At 34.5% G+C, this 13,008-nt stretch overlaps 3 protein-coding genes across 5 annotated transcripts; 2 read left to right on the plus strand and 1 right to left on the minus strand.

Annotated features, from left to right (window-relative positions):
* Window positions 1-1,258: 1,258 nt before the first annotated feature.
* LOC136413469 (COX assembly mitochondrial protein homolog) lies at window positions 1,259-1,794 on the plus strand. The gene is made up of 2 exons (XM_066397050.1): window positions 1,259-1,376; window positions 1,440-1,794. Exons 1-2 carry the CDS (start codon window positions 1,313-1,315, stop codon window positions 1,766-1,768), a joined length of 393 nt encoding a protein of 130 aa, XP_066253147.1. The 5' UTR covers window positions 1,259-1,312; the 3' UTR covers window positions 1,769-1,794.
* A 45-nt stretch (window positions 1,795-1,839) lies between these two features.
* Tsen2 (tRNA splicing endonuclease subunit 2) lies at window positions 1,840-2,843 on the minus strand. Its single transcript, XM_066396995.1, has 3 exons — window positions 2,240-2,843; window positions 2,029-2,186; window positions 1,840-1,968 (listed from the first exon to the last, which is right to left on the minus strand). Exons 1-3 carry the CDS (start codon window positions 2,841-2,843, stop codon window positions 1,840-1,842), a joined length of 891 nt encoding a protein of 296 aa, XP_066253092.1.
* Window positions 2,844-3,568: 725 nt separating this feature from the next.
* Window positions 3,569-12,621, plus strand: VhaSFD (V-type proton ATPase subunit VhaSFD). Of its 3 annotated transcripts, none has more exons than XM_066396866.1 (10): window positions 3,569-3,788; window positions 5,469-5,550; window positions 5,612-5,801; window positions 5,860-6,078; window positions 8,965-9,099; window positions 10,436-10,570; window positions 11,138-11,362; window positions 11,417-11,551; window positions 11,616-11,815; window positions 11,880-12,621. In XM_066396866.1, the coding sequence occupies exons 1-10, from the start codon at window positions 3,716-3,718 to the stop codon at window positions 12,079-12,081; spliced, it is 1,596 nt and encodes a 531-aa protein (XP_066252963.1). In that variant the 5' UTR covers window positions 3,569-3,715; the 3' UTR covers window positions 12,082-12,621. The 3 variants fall into 3 exon arrangements, with proteins under 3 accessions (XP_066252963.1, XP_066252972.1, XP_066252980.1); XM_066396875.1 differs by lacking the exon at window positions 8,965-9,099 and adding an exon at window positions 9,484-9,588 and having other exon boundaries at window positions 3,570-3,788; XM_066396883.1 differs by lacking the exon at window positions 8,965-9,099 and having other exon boundaries at window positions 3,572-3,788.
* Window positions 12,622-13,008: the final 387 nt, after the last annotated feature.

Consider the following 13,008-nt stretch of genomic DNA (forward strand, 5'->3'; position numbering starts at 1 on the left):
GGTGAGAACAAAATCGATTTAGAAAAACCTGCTTAAAAGGTCTTGAAGTATTTTGATACTATTTTCGAATTTACTGTGCCCCTTTATACACACTCTCCAAATTGGCGAGTATAAGTATTTAATAATAAATAAGATAGACAGGTTTTTTTAACTGACTATTTCTTGACTTTCATTCTGTATCTATTTAGGTACGGTCTTAAGTTTTTTATTTAACTAAAATAAAAAACAAATCATTAAGGAATAGTTACTCAGATAAATCTAAAGTGAATTCTGATTATGGGAAGAATTCGTTTGCAACCTTTCAAGAGCAGTAGTACTATTTTGTGCCCTTAAACCATTTATAACTTCTTAACTTCAGGTATTTCCCAGAACAGAACTCTTTGCATACGCCACTGTGTTTGTCTTGTAGAATTTCGCCCATTTAGTAATTGTATAAGCACGAAAGTAAAAAAATCAATAAGAAACATTAATAAATCATTATTTATTTCTATGACTGTCGGAATAATCGATTCTTCCCGATTCAAAAGTAATATCAAAAAATCATCGATTTCCGTATATTCTTATTTTCTACGAGTTGTGCGCGCAACAATAAAGAAATAAACTTATATCCTATGGCTTCGTACCGGTATCCATGGCAACGAAGCATAACAAACAAACATGGCCCGTGAGCCATTTTGTTGACAGTTGTATCAAACTTTGAAATTTTAAGGCAGTAAATGCTTTTTATTTTTCACAAATACATAGTAATTGTTTTAGTGTTTGATTTTAAGTGTACAACAGTTTTCATGAAGTAAATTCACGGTAAGTTGAAATAAACGAATAAATAACGGGTAATCATTAGCAAAAAACGTCGTTGTAGGCAGTGAACCATGAACGCAGGGCGTTAATTAAGCCATTTGCTATTTACCACGAAACAAATAACAGGTGATGAATTTATCTTAGATACGCCTCTGGTATTTCAACGCCTAGTTGAGTTTTTTTAATGATCACCCTTTATACGTCTTGACGTCGAAAAGGGGAACTAGAGCTGGTGTTGAAAAATTGAAACGAAGTTACGCCCCCGATGTCATCATTTTCAGTGGAAATTGGTCGGTTCTGTTTCGATTCTGGTCGGTTAAGATTGAAACGAAAACACTATAGAAACGTGTGAGAGAGAGAAGAAAATTTTTGTCCAATGAAATTGGTTAATTAACATCAAGAAAAATTTCTCTCTTACTCTTCAGGCAGATGATGGGACAAATAAAAGGGGGTAATTGAGGTTATAAAATTTTGTTGTAAACCTTAGAAATTTTTAAATAGATATCCTATTATCATGCCTGAACGAGAAAATCGCAGCGTTTTGTCTCCAAAATTGGGAGGAGGACCCCATGGAATAGGTAATTTTCTCATAGCGCCATATTATAAAATCCGGTTAATTGCGCCCCTTAACTTTTCAATAGGGGATCCCAATGATAAATCCCTTCGAAAAGTTGAAATGGACGTTCTCATACCCAAAAAGATGCGAGATTTGGCCCGCGACGAGAAATGTGTTCAAGAGGTTAAAGATTTTACTGAATGCTGTAGAAACTCCAATATATTGATGGTAGTGAAATGTCGGAAGGAGAATACAAAGCTTAAAGATTGCTTAACCAAGTGGTATAATCATGAACCATTCAAAGAACAATGCAAAAATTTGTATTTAGAAGAACGTAGTGAATATAGAAGAACGGGGATTCCCACTAAAGATAGACTGAATTCAGGAACAAAAAGAACAGGTTCAAACATGTAGTGTAAAATTTTATTTAAAAAAAAATTATTTCAAATATAAAGTAGTGATTACAGACATTCTAAATATGTAGTCTACACATCATTCTTCTCTTGTGAAGCAATCCATCTTCTGAGAAGTATTTCATGTATTTCAATATTGCTTAAGTCTTCATAATTAATCTCCCCATTTTTGGGCCACTTTACCTGACAGATAAGGAGTTCCTGTAAAAACAAAATTAGTTGGTTATTTTGACTAAAAATTTATTATAAATTGGTGCCTACCTTTCCTGAAGTCTCACAGAGTCTGTTCAGACTGAGGATTGAAATGTTATCCATACAGCGATTGGTTAAAGAATCTATTCTTTGACCATAGTGGTCTATTACTTCAATAATAATTACATAACTTGCATGACAAAATGGCGGGCCTTGGCTGTATAACACTAAAAATCATCTGTATTATTTATCAACAAAAAGAGCTTACAATGACACTTACAAAAATCTCCTCCAAACTTAATTCCAGGCTTAACAACCCAATTTTTAGCTCTATAATAATAGTAAATAATATAGTTTACAACAAAATTTGGTTGAGTTTTTTTAAAGATTTGCCACAATTCATTGTTAGGAAGAATCTCATTGTTTTGTTTTACATCCATACATTTTACAACACTTGCAAGAAAAAATGCTTCTTCTAATCCAAGCCAAATATTCTCTTGTAAGCCTGAATAGTCTATTTCATATTTTGGCCTCATGTCTGTAAAATATTCATTCTCTGAATCACTGTCAGGTATTACAATAACTTTTTCATGCATAAATTTGGTGGTAGTGACAATTTGTCTGCTCAAAAATTGCCGCTGTCTCAGTATCTTGACCTGATTATTTCTGGAAAATTGAGGATAACTTCGAGAAAAATTTGCTTTGCCAAAATAGCCTTTAGAGATAATAATTTTCATGTAGTCCGGATCTTGAACAATTACAGAAAACCCATTGAAGTAACCGGTAATCTTTGCCAATGATTCATCTTTTTTTAATATCACTGGCAAAGAAGAATCCTGTGCTAGTTTACAATACTTTTTTCGTTTTGGTTCTTGCAACTGCATTTTCAAAGGTTTGTATGTTTATATGAAGGAAACATGTAACCCAATTTAATTTAAATCAATTTCTTTTTTTCTTTCCTGTGAGTAAAGTGAATCTATTATGCATTTTACGTTCTCTGTCTGATAAAAACTGTTCAGGTTTTGAATTCTAATGTAAAAGAAGTTTAAGTCGAAGGAAGATAAACAAAATTGTATCCTGTTACGTATTGCACCTTCCGCGATGATGCCACATTTCGTATATTATGGCTTACTAAATGAATTGTTTTAGCAGTCAATAAACACACAGCGGATTCCAGTTTTGTAGGACGAAAAATGTGGATTACAACTTAAATTTGCCTCAAATAATTTAGTTGAAGTTTGAATAGATCACATAACTTTAAAAACCATACTGAGTGAAAATAAAATAAACCTAACCAAAGTACGTTCATTCACAATTACAAACCCACTGTAAAGACAGAGAGTGACATAAGATTTGTAGGGCTGTATTTTCATGCCGGATCGTCCGGATGATCACTTCATGAAACGTGTTTTTTTTAAATTTTTTCTGCACAAAACTTTCAATCCTGTTGTATCAGGTATCATTTTGAAGATTTTTCTTGAAATATTAATTCTATTCACAATTTGCTTATATTCGCAACTGAAAAAAATCCGCTTGTTTTAACTATCTTACGAACAAGGGTAAAAAACAAAACTATGGTGCTATAGAGACGACAGTACGATATTGACACGACTGTCACTGTCACTATTGTCACATGAGAAAAGCCAAAAAATCACAAGACCCTTCTTCTTGGGTCCCTTTCTTAGTTTTTTTCAGTTGCAAGAAAAGTGTTGTGTTTTAAGTCCCAAAGAAATTGAGAGTGATTTATCTGAGAACCATGGCTGGCAATTTGTCTGGAGCAGACCCCAAAATCAAAGAAATTATGACTTCTTTAGACGATGATAAAATCGGTAAGTTTTTAAGGAACATTGTATCTTCTTGAATACAACCCTTTCCCAATTTTTACCCCTATTGGTAATGAAACAACAGTCTTTCCTATGTTGAGGTCTTAGGAAAATGTTCAATTGTTGTACAGCAGTTCGATCACATTAATATTGTTAAAAAAAAACATTAAATATAGGCGTTTACTCACGTGACTATAGTCAGCAGTTCAAAGCAGTTTTCATGATTTTTCTCATGCCTATTTACGTCAGGACAGTCCAATAATTCAATTTATTACTAGCCTAATGTAAATAGATTTTCCGCGATGTCTTGGAATTATTAGCATAAGCCACTTCATTTCATTATGAATGTTTTCAAACTGTTTGGTGCCAATGGCTTGTCTCAACATTTGCATATTGTTGAAAACATCTCTTCTCAGCTAGTAAGCCAGTAGCTAATCCAGAAGCTATTTACTAACATATATTTATTAAGTATATGATGGTAAAAGTATTTCTTTCTGATCTACAAATAAATGATCAAGAATCATCCTTTTTAAGTCAAAACCTGCTTTGTGGAGTCTTTGCCCTTTTTAAAAAAATGACAGTAATTGATAGTCTACAACATCCAGCGCCATTAATCATTCCAATAATGTTTGTAATAATTGTGAGATTTTATTGATCTTTGAAAAAAAAGTGATAAAATCCACATAGCAACTTTAACTTAACAATGATAATTTCCCATTGGAATACCTTCAGGATTCCAATGGTAATGCTGAATGGAATGGCTTAGCTATTGGCCTGATGTAAATAAGCTATTACATCATCAACAAACATTTTCACTTCAATCTACTGTTCCATTTACAGGGTGATTCCAAAATTATAGATATCTTTCTACTTCACATTTTTTTTTCATATAAAACACAAAAAGTGAATATATTCATCAACATAGTCTTAATTATTAGCCAATAAGGCTTTCAAAAATAAACATCATTTTTCCTTTGACACTTTTTTGAAATAGCAATTGTAATGAAAATATAGAATGTTAAAATTTTATTTGATAATGTTATTTTTATATTGCTCCAAAAAACAGTGGCATACTATTTTTTTCTGCAAAAATATTCAATGACTCATTAATAAACATATTTTTGGTGTACTGGAAAATGTATTTGTTCCTTAAAAATACATACAATCAATACCTAAAAAATTTTGTTCAACTATGTAAGTGAAGTAATTTCACAAAAATTAATAAATGTTTAGTTTTTAAAGAAACCTTTGTTACTCCATATTTTTGTTACTATTGATATTATTGAAAAAGTGATAAGGGGAAAAATATTTACTTCCTGAAACCTTATTTGCTAGTAGCGGGGTGTCACCAATGTTAAATATTACCTTATATATACAGGGACGTCAGCCCAGCAATCCCAATATATGCTGGTTTTAAGTGTAATGGTAAACTTAACTGACTTCAAAATCTCTGCTTGTATCATCCTTCAAAAAAACTCACCCTGTATGTGTGTATAAATATATCTTTGAAGAATTTATTAATGTAAATACTGCATCAAAGTGGACATGATTTCGAAATTTTGGCAATCTTCTCAGATTCTATTTTGGTAATTTGAGTGTAGAGCGTGTTTGCAATTTTATATTAAATTCAACTAACTTGTGGTGCATTGGTAATATTGGTCTCATCACAAAAGATGACAATTTCAGACATGCTTGCGGCCACTAGTGTGTTGCAGCAAAAAGCTACAGATATTCGCAGCCAAAAGGTGAACTGGCAATCATATTTCCAGTAAGTAACTTAGTATTATGGTGTAAAGCATAATTTAGCTGAAGAATTGTTTTTCTGTTAGGTCTCAAATGATCTCCCAGGAAGATTACAACTTCATTGTAGCATTCGATGTAAATGATAGCCAGAACAAAGAAGCTCTTTTACAGAAAGACCGACATCAAGCAGCTCAGACTCTGCTAAATCTCATTGGACATGTTTCTAGGGATCAGACTCTACAGTACATCCTTGTTTTAATTGATGATATGCTACAAGTAAGATCAAATTGATGATTTGTTATGGTTTTTAATATTAGTTCTGGAAAAATTGTAGGAGGATCGATCCAGAGTGGAAATCTTTCATGAATATGCCAGTGTCCGAAAGGAACCTGTTTGGGCTCCATTTTTGAACCTTTTGAATCGACAGGATGGTTTCATCACAAATATGACATCAAGAATAATTGCAAAAATTGCTTGTTGGTCTCAGTTGCCAATGGAAAGGTCTGACTTGCATTTCTATTTAACTTGGCTTAAAGATCAACTAAAAGCTCAGGTAAATGGAACACATACAATAAATTGGCTGGAAACTCTTAAGAACTTATTATTGATTGTTTTAATACATCAGAATCTTCTCAGAATTTGTTCAAGTGATAAAGATTTCTTTGATAGAGGAAAATGTATTATATTGTCATTCTGAGCAGGTTTTCAAAATGTTTTCTTTTTTTGCCTTTTATTTAACTAATGCTTGCAATGGCTTTGCTGCTAGTAATTAATTGTAGTTTGGATTGAGTAGGCTGGATTGACTAATCCTCTAAAATCACATTTTGAAATATATTTGGCACCCTCTATTTTCTAACTCACTAACTGATATATAGCCTTGACCAAAAATATTTGAACACCACAATAAAAAAAATTGCTAAGCATGCTAGAAACTGTCAATTTAAAATAAAATCAAAGGAAAGTTAGAAAGATTGACTATTTTCATTAATAAAAATCAATGTTTTCTTGCCCCCCCACAACTAAACACCTCCTGAAGGGAAGTACCCTTCGAAGCATGAACGCTGCAAGTTTGCAGCATATTCGTGGAGAAACTTTTTTCCACTTTACTTCCAAAGCTTTGAAAAATCTTTACTTGAAAGCTTCTTTGTGTTTTTACATTTATTTCTTCAAACGTTATTACAAATGCTCGATAAGGTTGATATCTCGCGACGAAGCAGGCTATGGAAGACATGGGATGTTGTTTTCTTCCAACCAACTTATAGTGGCCTTCGATTTATGGCAAGGTGGACATCTTCCATGTTGAGCTCACCAAAAAGTCCCGTGAACGATGGGTGAAGAGTTGCTTCGAGAGTTTATATGTATATATCATACTATTCATACGCCCTTTACAAAAATACATTTCGTTGACGCCACTGGCAGCCACGCACCTCCAGATCGTAATATTTCTTCCTCCCTGTTTAACAGTTCCAGCCACGCATTCGGAGTTGAATTCTTCATGAACTCGTCGACGAACAAACGTGACACTTGGAGTTGGAAAAATCCTCAAAAATGAGAAAACCGCCCTTACAGAAGAGTGGCTTCTGACATTTTTTCTCAAGCACAGAAAAAAATCTAGATAGATTCAAAAAATAAGATAAAACAATTAATTAATGTACCTCAAAAGTTGATCGATCAGATCAAAGAATATTTTCTTAACCTGTAATCGACCAATCTTTATGTTCTTGAATCAATTTCAACTTTGCTTTCCGATTTTTTTCAAAAAGCCAGGGGCGTTTCCTGGCTTTATGTTCCCGCAGGTCTGCTTGGTTTAACATTTTTCTCATCGTCCGAGTCGATATGCTATTCCAACTCGCTCCGAAATTTTGAGTCTTAACCCTGAAGATATTTTTTAACGATTTCTCAAAGACATTTGAATCAAATTGGGATCATCCTGAACAGTAATAAGTCTTCCACGTCCTAATTTTGGTCTGTTCTTGTGCGTATCACATTTTTGAATATGTTTTAGGGTATAATGAACAGTCCCAATTAAACATTTCAACTTCTTCGCAATATCGAGGTAAGATTTGCCTTATTTGCATAAATACAAGATTTCAAGTCGTTTCTCGAGGGTAAGCTCTGCAGTTTTAGCCATAGATCAATCATTCACTCAAATTTAAAAATACAATAAGGAAACCACAAACATTCTAAACGGAACACACCAGCAGAGATTCTAATCGGCAACCAAAATTTTATCGTTTCTACTTGTTTATTTATCATATTCTTAGACACTTCATTTTTACAGATATAATGTTTTGGATTTTTATATTCAAATGTAATTGAGTTTGGAACATCCTCATTAGCTTTATATACATTTTTTTTTGCATAACTAAAATCTTATTTGTAATTTTAACAGTGTTCAAATACTTTTGGCCAAAGCTGTATATTTATATGTATATTTTTTGTATAGTACCTAAAGCATGTTAGACCACAATGCCAAGTGTATGTTTGTATAGGTACGGGATGTTAGTGCATATTTATGTACAAGTTGATATCAGTATTCTGTCAGTCTTTGGAAGTGAGGTATACACAGTTTCTTTAAAATGATTTGAACAGAGCTTTTTTAGTCTTAAACATATTTGTATTATAAACAGCCCCTGGAGTATATTTTGCAGAGCATGGCTCCAGGCTAAGAGCACTTTGTCAGGAGGAAAGGAATGGTTTTCTCTAAGTTAAATACTGTTAAATCGTAAAGAAATTTTAAAATGATGTGCACACGTTAAGTTTGTATGAATTTGTACAAATATACAAATATACACCTAAGGCTTAGTTCTTGAAAACTTGCTTAAGTTGGGTTCACTTAAACAACCTTTGTGTAATATAAGGTTTCAGAAAAACGTGGACAGAAAGATGCCACAATTCTTTAGGTAAAAACAGGCCAATTTAGCTGAATTTATTTGAGTGTGTATCGCTCAATTAAAGACAACAGTCTTGGCACAATCTTGATTACCATCAATTACTGTAGCTGATTTACAAATTCATGATTGAAACAGACCCGCCTGAGCTTTTGCTGGAATAGTACTATATAGCATTTTTTAAATCAACTTTTTAGGCCATGAAAACGAAACAATTTCCCACATGTAGGTAAATTAAGCTAGGTCGGCCTACTTTCACTTTTGGAATTAGTTATCCTCCATTTGCCTTAAAATGTCTTATATTATTTATATACATTTGTTTAGTTGAACCAAGCTTCTGCTATTAAACAACTAAGCGTAATTTTCGAAGGTAAAAGCCTTGCGCTTTATCTCATCATAGAAGCATTAAGGAATTTTATTCAACTTCCCAAAGACTTGAAAAACCTGGCAAGGAAGTTAAATACTTAACCGGTTCTAATTTAAAAACTCTAATGCTTCATTTAACCTCTTAAAGAACAAATTAGAAACACTTGTACAATCCTATGCAGGAACTAAAAAACAAACTACATTCGGCAAAAGTGGTTCCCAAAAAGGAAACCCGCGGGTGCTACAGCATCATAGCTGGTGCCAATTCCATCTTGTTCGGTATGTCGTTGGCGGATGCGGCCAGAGTCGCCCAAGAGGTAAACGAGTGCCCGCTAGCGCGCTGGTAACGTTTCGTGTTCAATGTCGTCTGTCCCGCAGAAACCACTAACATTAACAACGGCTTTTGTTGATCTGGTAGTCCGTTAGGGTCCTAGAGATAAACTAGCCTTAAATTCACGTTCGGAAATACCTCAGTATCATAATATCTCAGAGCGATTGTCAACTAATATCAGGTCACATTATCATCATTCATATGTGTCAAGTTTGCTAATGGGCATTAGAGACGGTTGCGGGCTATCACTGTGTGCGCAAGCCAACCAGTCACCGGTATTTGATGCGTTTCTCAACGCAGGAAATGCCCATGTTCGTACTGAAAGTCAAAATGATTGTGCGTAATGGCATTGTTGAATGATTGGTTCTAGTACGATCAATTGGCAGCATCTCAGCCTTCAGATTCACTTAGGGGCGAAGCTACGGAACATTACACGGAAAGTCGTTTCGACGAGCAGGGGCTCGCTGAGATTTCGGTATACACCATGTTAATAGTAAACTTAGGGGGGGGGTGTTTAATAGTGACCATATTCATGTTGTTTGTCTCTGGGCTGTTACTATTAAATGCCTACACAATACTGCTACGTGAGTTGTGAGAATGGAGGATACATTTCTTTCGAGCTGAATAATTTTTGAACATATTACGCTGCATATCCATCGAGAGAAATGCACTCTCTATAGCTTCCATTTAGTATAGTAAGTACATATGTTATAATCGATCTGTGCATCAGTGCACAGTTTGGCTTATTTAAAATATCAAAATCACGTGATATTTTACACTTCATACTATAATAGTTATTTGGAATACAGTCGAGAGGATAACGGCCTTCTCAATCTAGTACATTTTTAAGTCCCACATTAAGGTAATTATACATAAATATCCGTCATTGAATGTGCATGTTTGTTATGTTTTGGTGGGATAAATTTATGTTTCACATGTTCATAATTATTCTTCTTGACGCATATAATTTTTAAAATAAAACATTTCGTGCGTCTGACGTGAAATAATTGCAAGGTACAGTAACGTTATGACCCAACGTTTGATTGATTGTATTATATTTAAAAAACAATTATAGAATAGATTGCATGCTGTTGTACGTGATATGGTAGATATTAGGGGATTAATTTATCCCCTATGCCTTATTTTAACAATAGGGTGGGATTTGTTTGCCATATCAACGGATTCACTACTTACAGGGACCTGCACTATTCACCTAAAAAAATAAAATTTATTTCTGCTTTATCCACCAATAGTTAGTGAAACTGTTTGTCGCAAACTATCCCAATTTATTGACTACGTTGTCATCCATTTGTTAACTTTAGAACAACGAGTACATCCAGTCTGTTGCCAGATGTCTGCAAATGATGCTACGTATCGACGACTATCGTTTTGCTTTCGTCTCCGTTGACGGAATTTCGACACTTTTGTCAGTTTTGGCTGGACGAGTGAACTTCCAAGTGAGTAAATGCTTGTTGCCCTAACAAGAGCGGAAAGTGAGACTTACCGCACGCCTATTGCAGTTAAACGACGTATCGCGTTGCTCGATCACTACACACCGAGTGCGATAAAGATACTTCGCACATGTTAAGCTCACACAATACTTTTATTAACAGCGTACGATGTGTTTTAACTTTGTGCTGTGCTCTCTAAATTCAATATTTTGACTATTTGATTCACTTTTAATCTTAACAATTAAGCCTTAGAGTGCTTTGAAAAGTTTAACGCATAAGTGCGGTAAAAAGTTTTAGTAGACGCATGTCAAATGGAAGCCATTTAGTGCTTAAAATCTCAAAATTCGATTAAGCTGCCACCAAAATAGTCGCGAGGCAGTTGATACTTGTTTGCCTCGGTACTGTGGACACTGATCGTGACGTGAGAAATAAGCTTATCTTACGCAACTCGTAAGAAATTAAAGTATACGGAAATAGAAAGAATCATCTTTAAATCGGTAACGGTGCAATATCATGATAATCTTAGAAAAAAATATGTCCGGTATATGAAGCCAATTAATATTATTGAACTAGGTGCAATACCAGCTCATTTTCTGTCTGTGGGTGTTGACCTTCAACCCTTTGCTGGCCGAGAAAATGAACAAATTCAACGTAATCCCGATTTTGGCCGACATATTGAGTGACTCTGTCAAGGAGAAAGTGACCAGAATCATATTAGCCGTATTTAGGAACTTGATCGAGAAACCCGAAGATTCGCAGGTTGCCAAGGAGCATTGCATTTCCATGGTCCAAAGCAAGGTAAGAAGATTGCGTAACTTTTTTTTTAGACTCAACACAACTTATTTAATACAGGTCTTAAAGCAACTGCAAATTTTGGAGCAGCGTAAATTCGACGACGAGGACATATCTGCCGATATTGAATTTTTGTCTGAAAAGTTGCACTCCTCTGTGCAAGATCTTAGTAGTTTCGACGAATACGCAACTGAGGTAATTTCGCTCTTCAGGGTGCTAAAGAAGTATCCCTCTAATAAAAGATCATGAACGCTTGCAGGTGAAATCAGGTCGTTTGGAATGGTCGCCGGTGCACAAAAGCAAATTCTGGCGCGAAAATGCTCAGCGACTCAACGAAAAGAACTATGAACTTCTGCGTATACTTATCCACCTACTAGAAACCAACAAGGATCCTTTGGTCCTGTCGGTGGCGAGTTTCGACATCGGAGAATACGTTAGGCATTATCCCAGAGGAAAACAGTAATATCTTGGTTGTACATGGATAATCAAACCATCATCTATAATTATAATTATCAATTTGCAGTGTAATTGAACAACTGGGAGGAAAGCAGCTCGTGATGCAGCTGTTGGGCCATGAAGACCCCAACGTGCGTTATGAAGCCCTGTTAGCCGTGCAGAAACTGATGGTGCACAATTGGGAATACTTGGGGCGACAATTGGAGCAGGAAACTGGTGCAGATAAAAGCGTTCCGAAAGGGGGCGCTCCGGTTGCAGGCAAAGCGTAATTTTCACACTTTTCGTCAACATCTGTGTATAATATATCCTTTATAGTAACCAGTATTTTTGATCGTTTTTGTAGATGCCGCAGGCGAAAGAGTTCGGACCCCTCTGTGACTTGGCGTAAATGATTTTGTTTTTTATGAGATCCACAGAGGTATTACAGCTTATTTATTGTCGTTTAGTTATTCAAACTGAAAATTACCAATATACAGCTAATAGTTATTGCCACCTGCCATCATTTCAGGTGTCTATTGAAGTCAAAGAACAATGTTATGAAGATATTACCTCTAATATTTGTCATATAAATGCCTATTATGAAATAAAACTGTAGTACTTCTGTTCTTAATTGATAGTAGTATAGTACTTGTACCTACATTCCCAATATTGGACTTAAAATAAGAGTTTATTTTGTTTTAAATACCTACCTACTTCAAAAGTTGATAGTGGAAATTTATAGTCGTTAATTGTTCTTAGTATTTTTTTGTTTCACCATCATTTTAATAATGTATATGTTACTTCAATAGAATATATATTTTATGTTGAAATACCAGTTGTTTATTGTAGTGAGTGTGTATAGTTTAGCGACATTTCTAACCCCTTGAACAAGTCGCTGATTTGTCATTTGAAAGGTTGATGATGAATGGTAAAAATTTTAATTTACAAAAGGTACAAACAGTAACTCCGAAAAATGTTCATTTCGAGCATTTTTCTGAAAACTTGACCTTTCCTATCAGAAATGCAGAAATGCGAGGAGGTATATATATTTAGCTCCTGATAAATTGTTTTTGCTTCGGTACCTTAAAACGCATAAATGATACAATTTCGTAAATTTGGATATCGAAAAACCAGTGGCGTTCATGACAATTTTGCGCTAAAAAAATTAAGCGAAAATTGAGTGTTCCGATTTCAACAAGATTGGATTCCGTAGTAGC

The sequence above is a fragment of the Euwallacea similis genome, chromosome 1 (assembly GCF_039881205.1).
Source record: "Euwallacea similis isolate ESF13 chromosome 1, ESF131.1, whole genome shotgun sequence".
NCBI lineage: Eukaryota > Metazoa > Arthropoda > Insecta > Coleoptera > Curculionidae > Euwallacea > Euwallacea similis.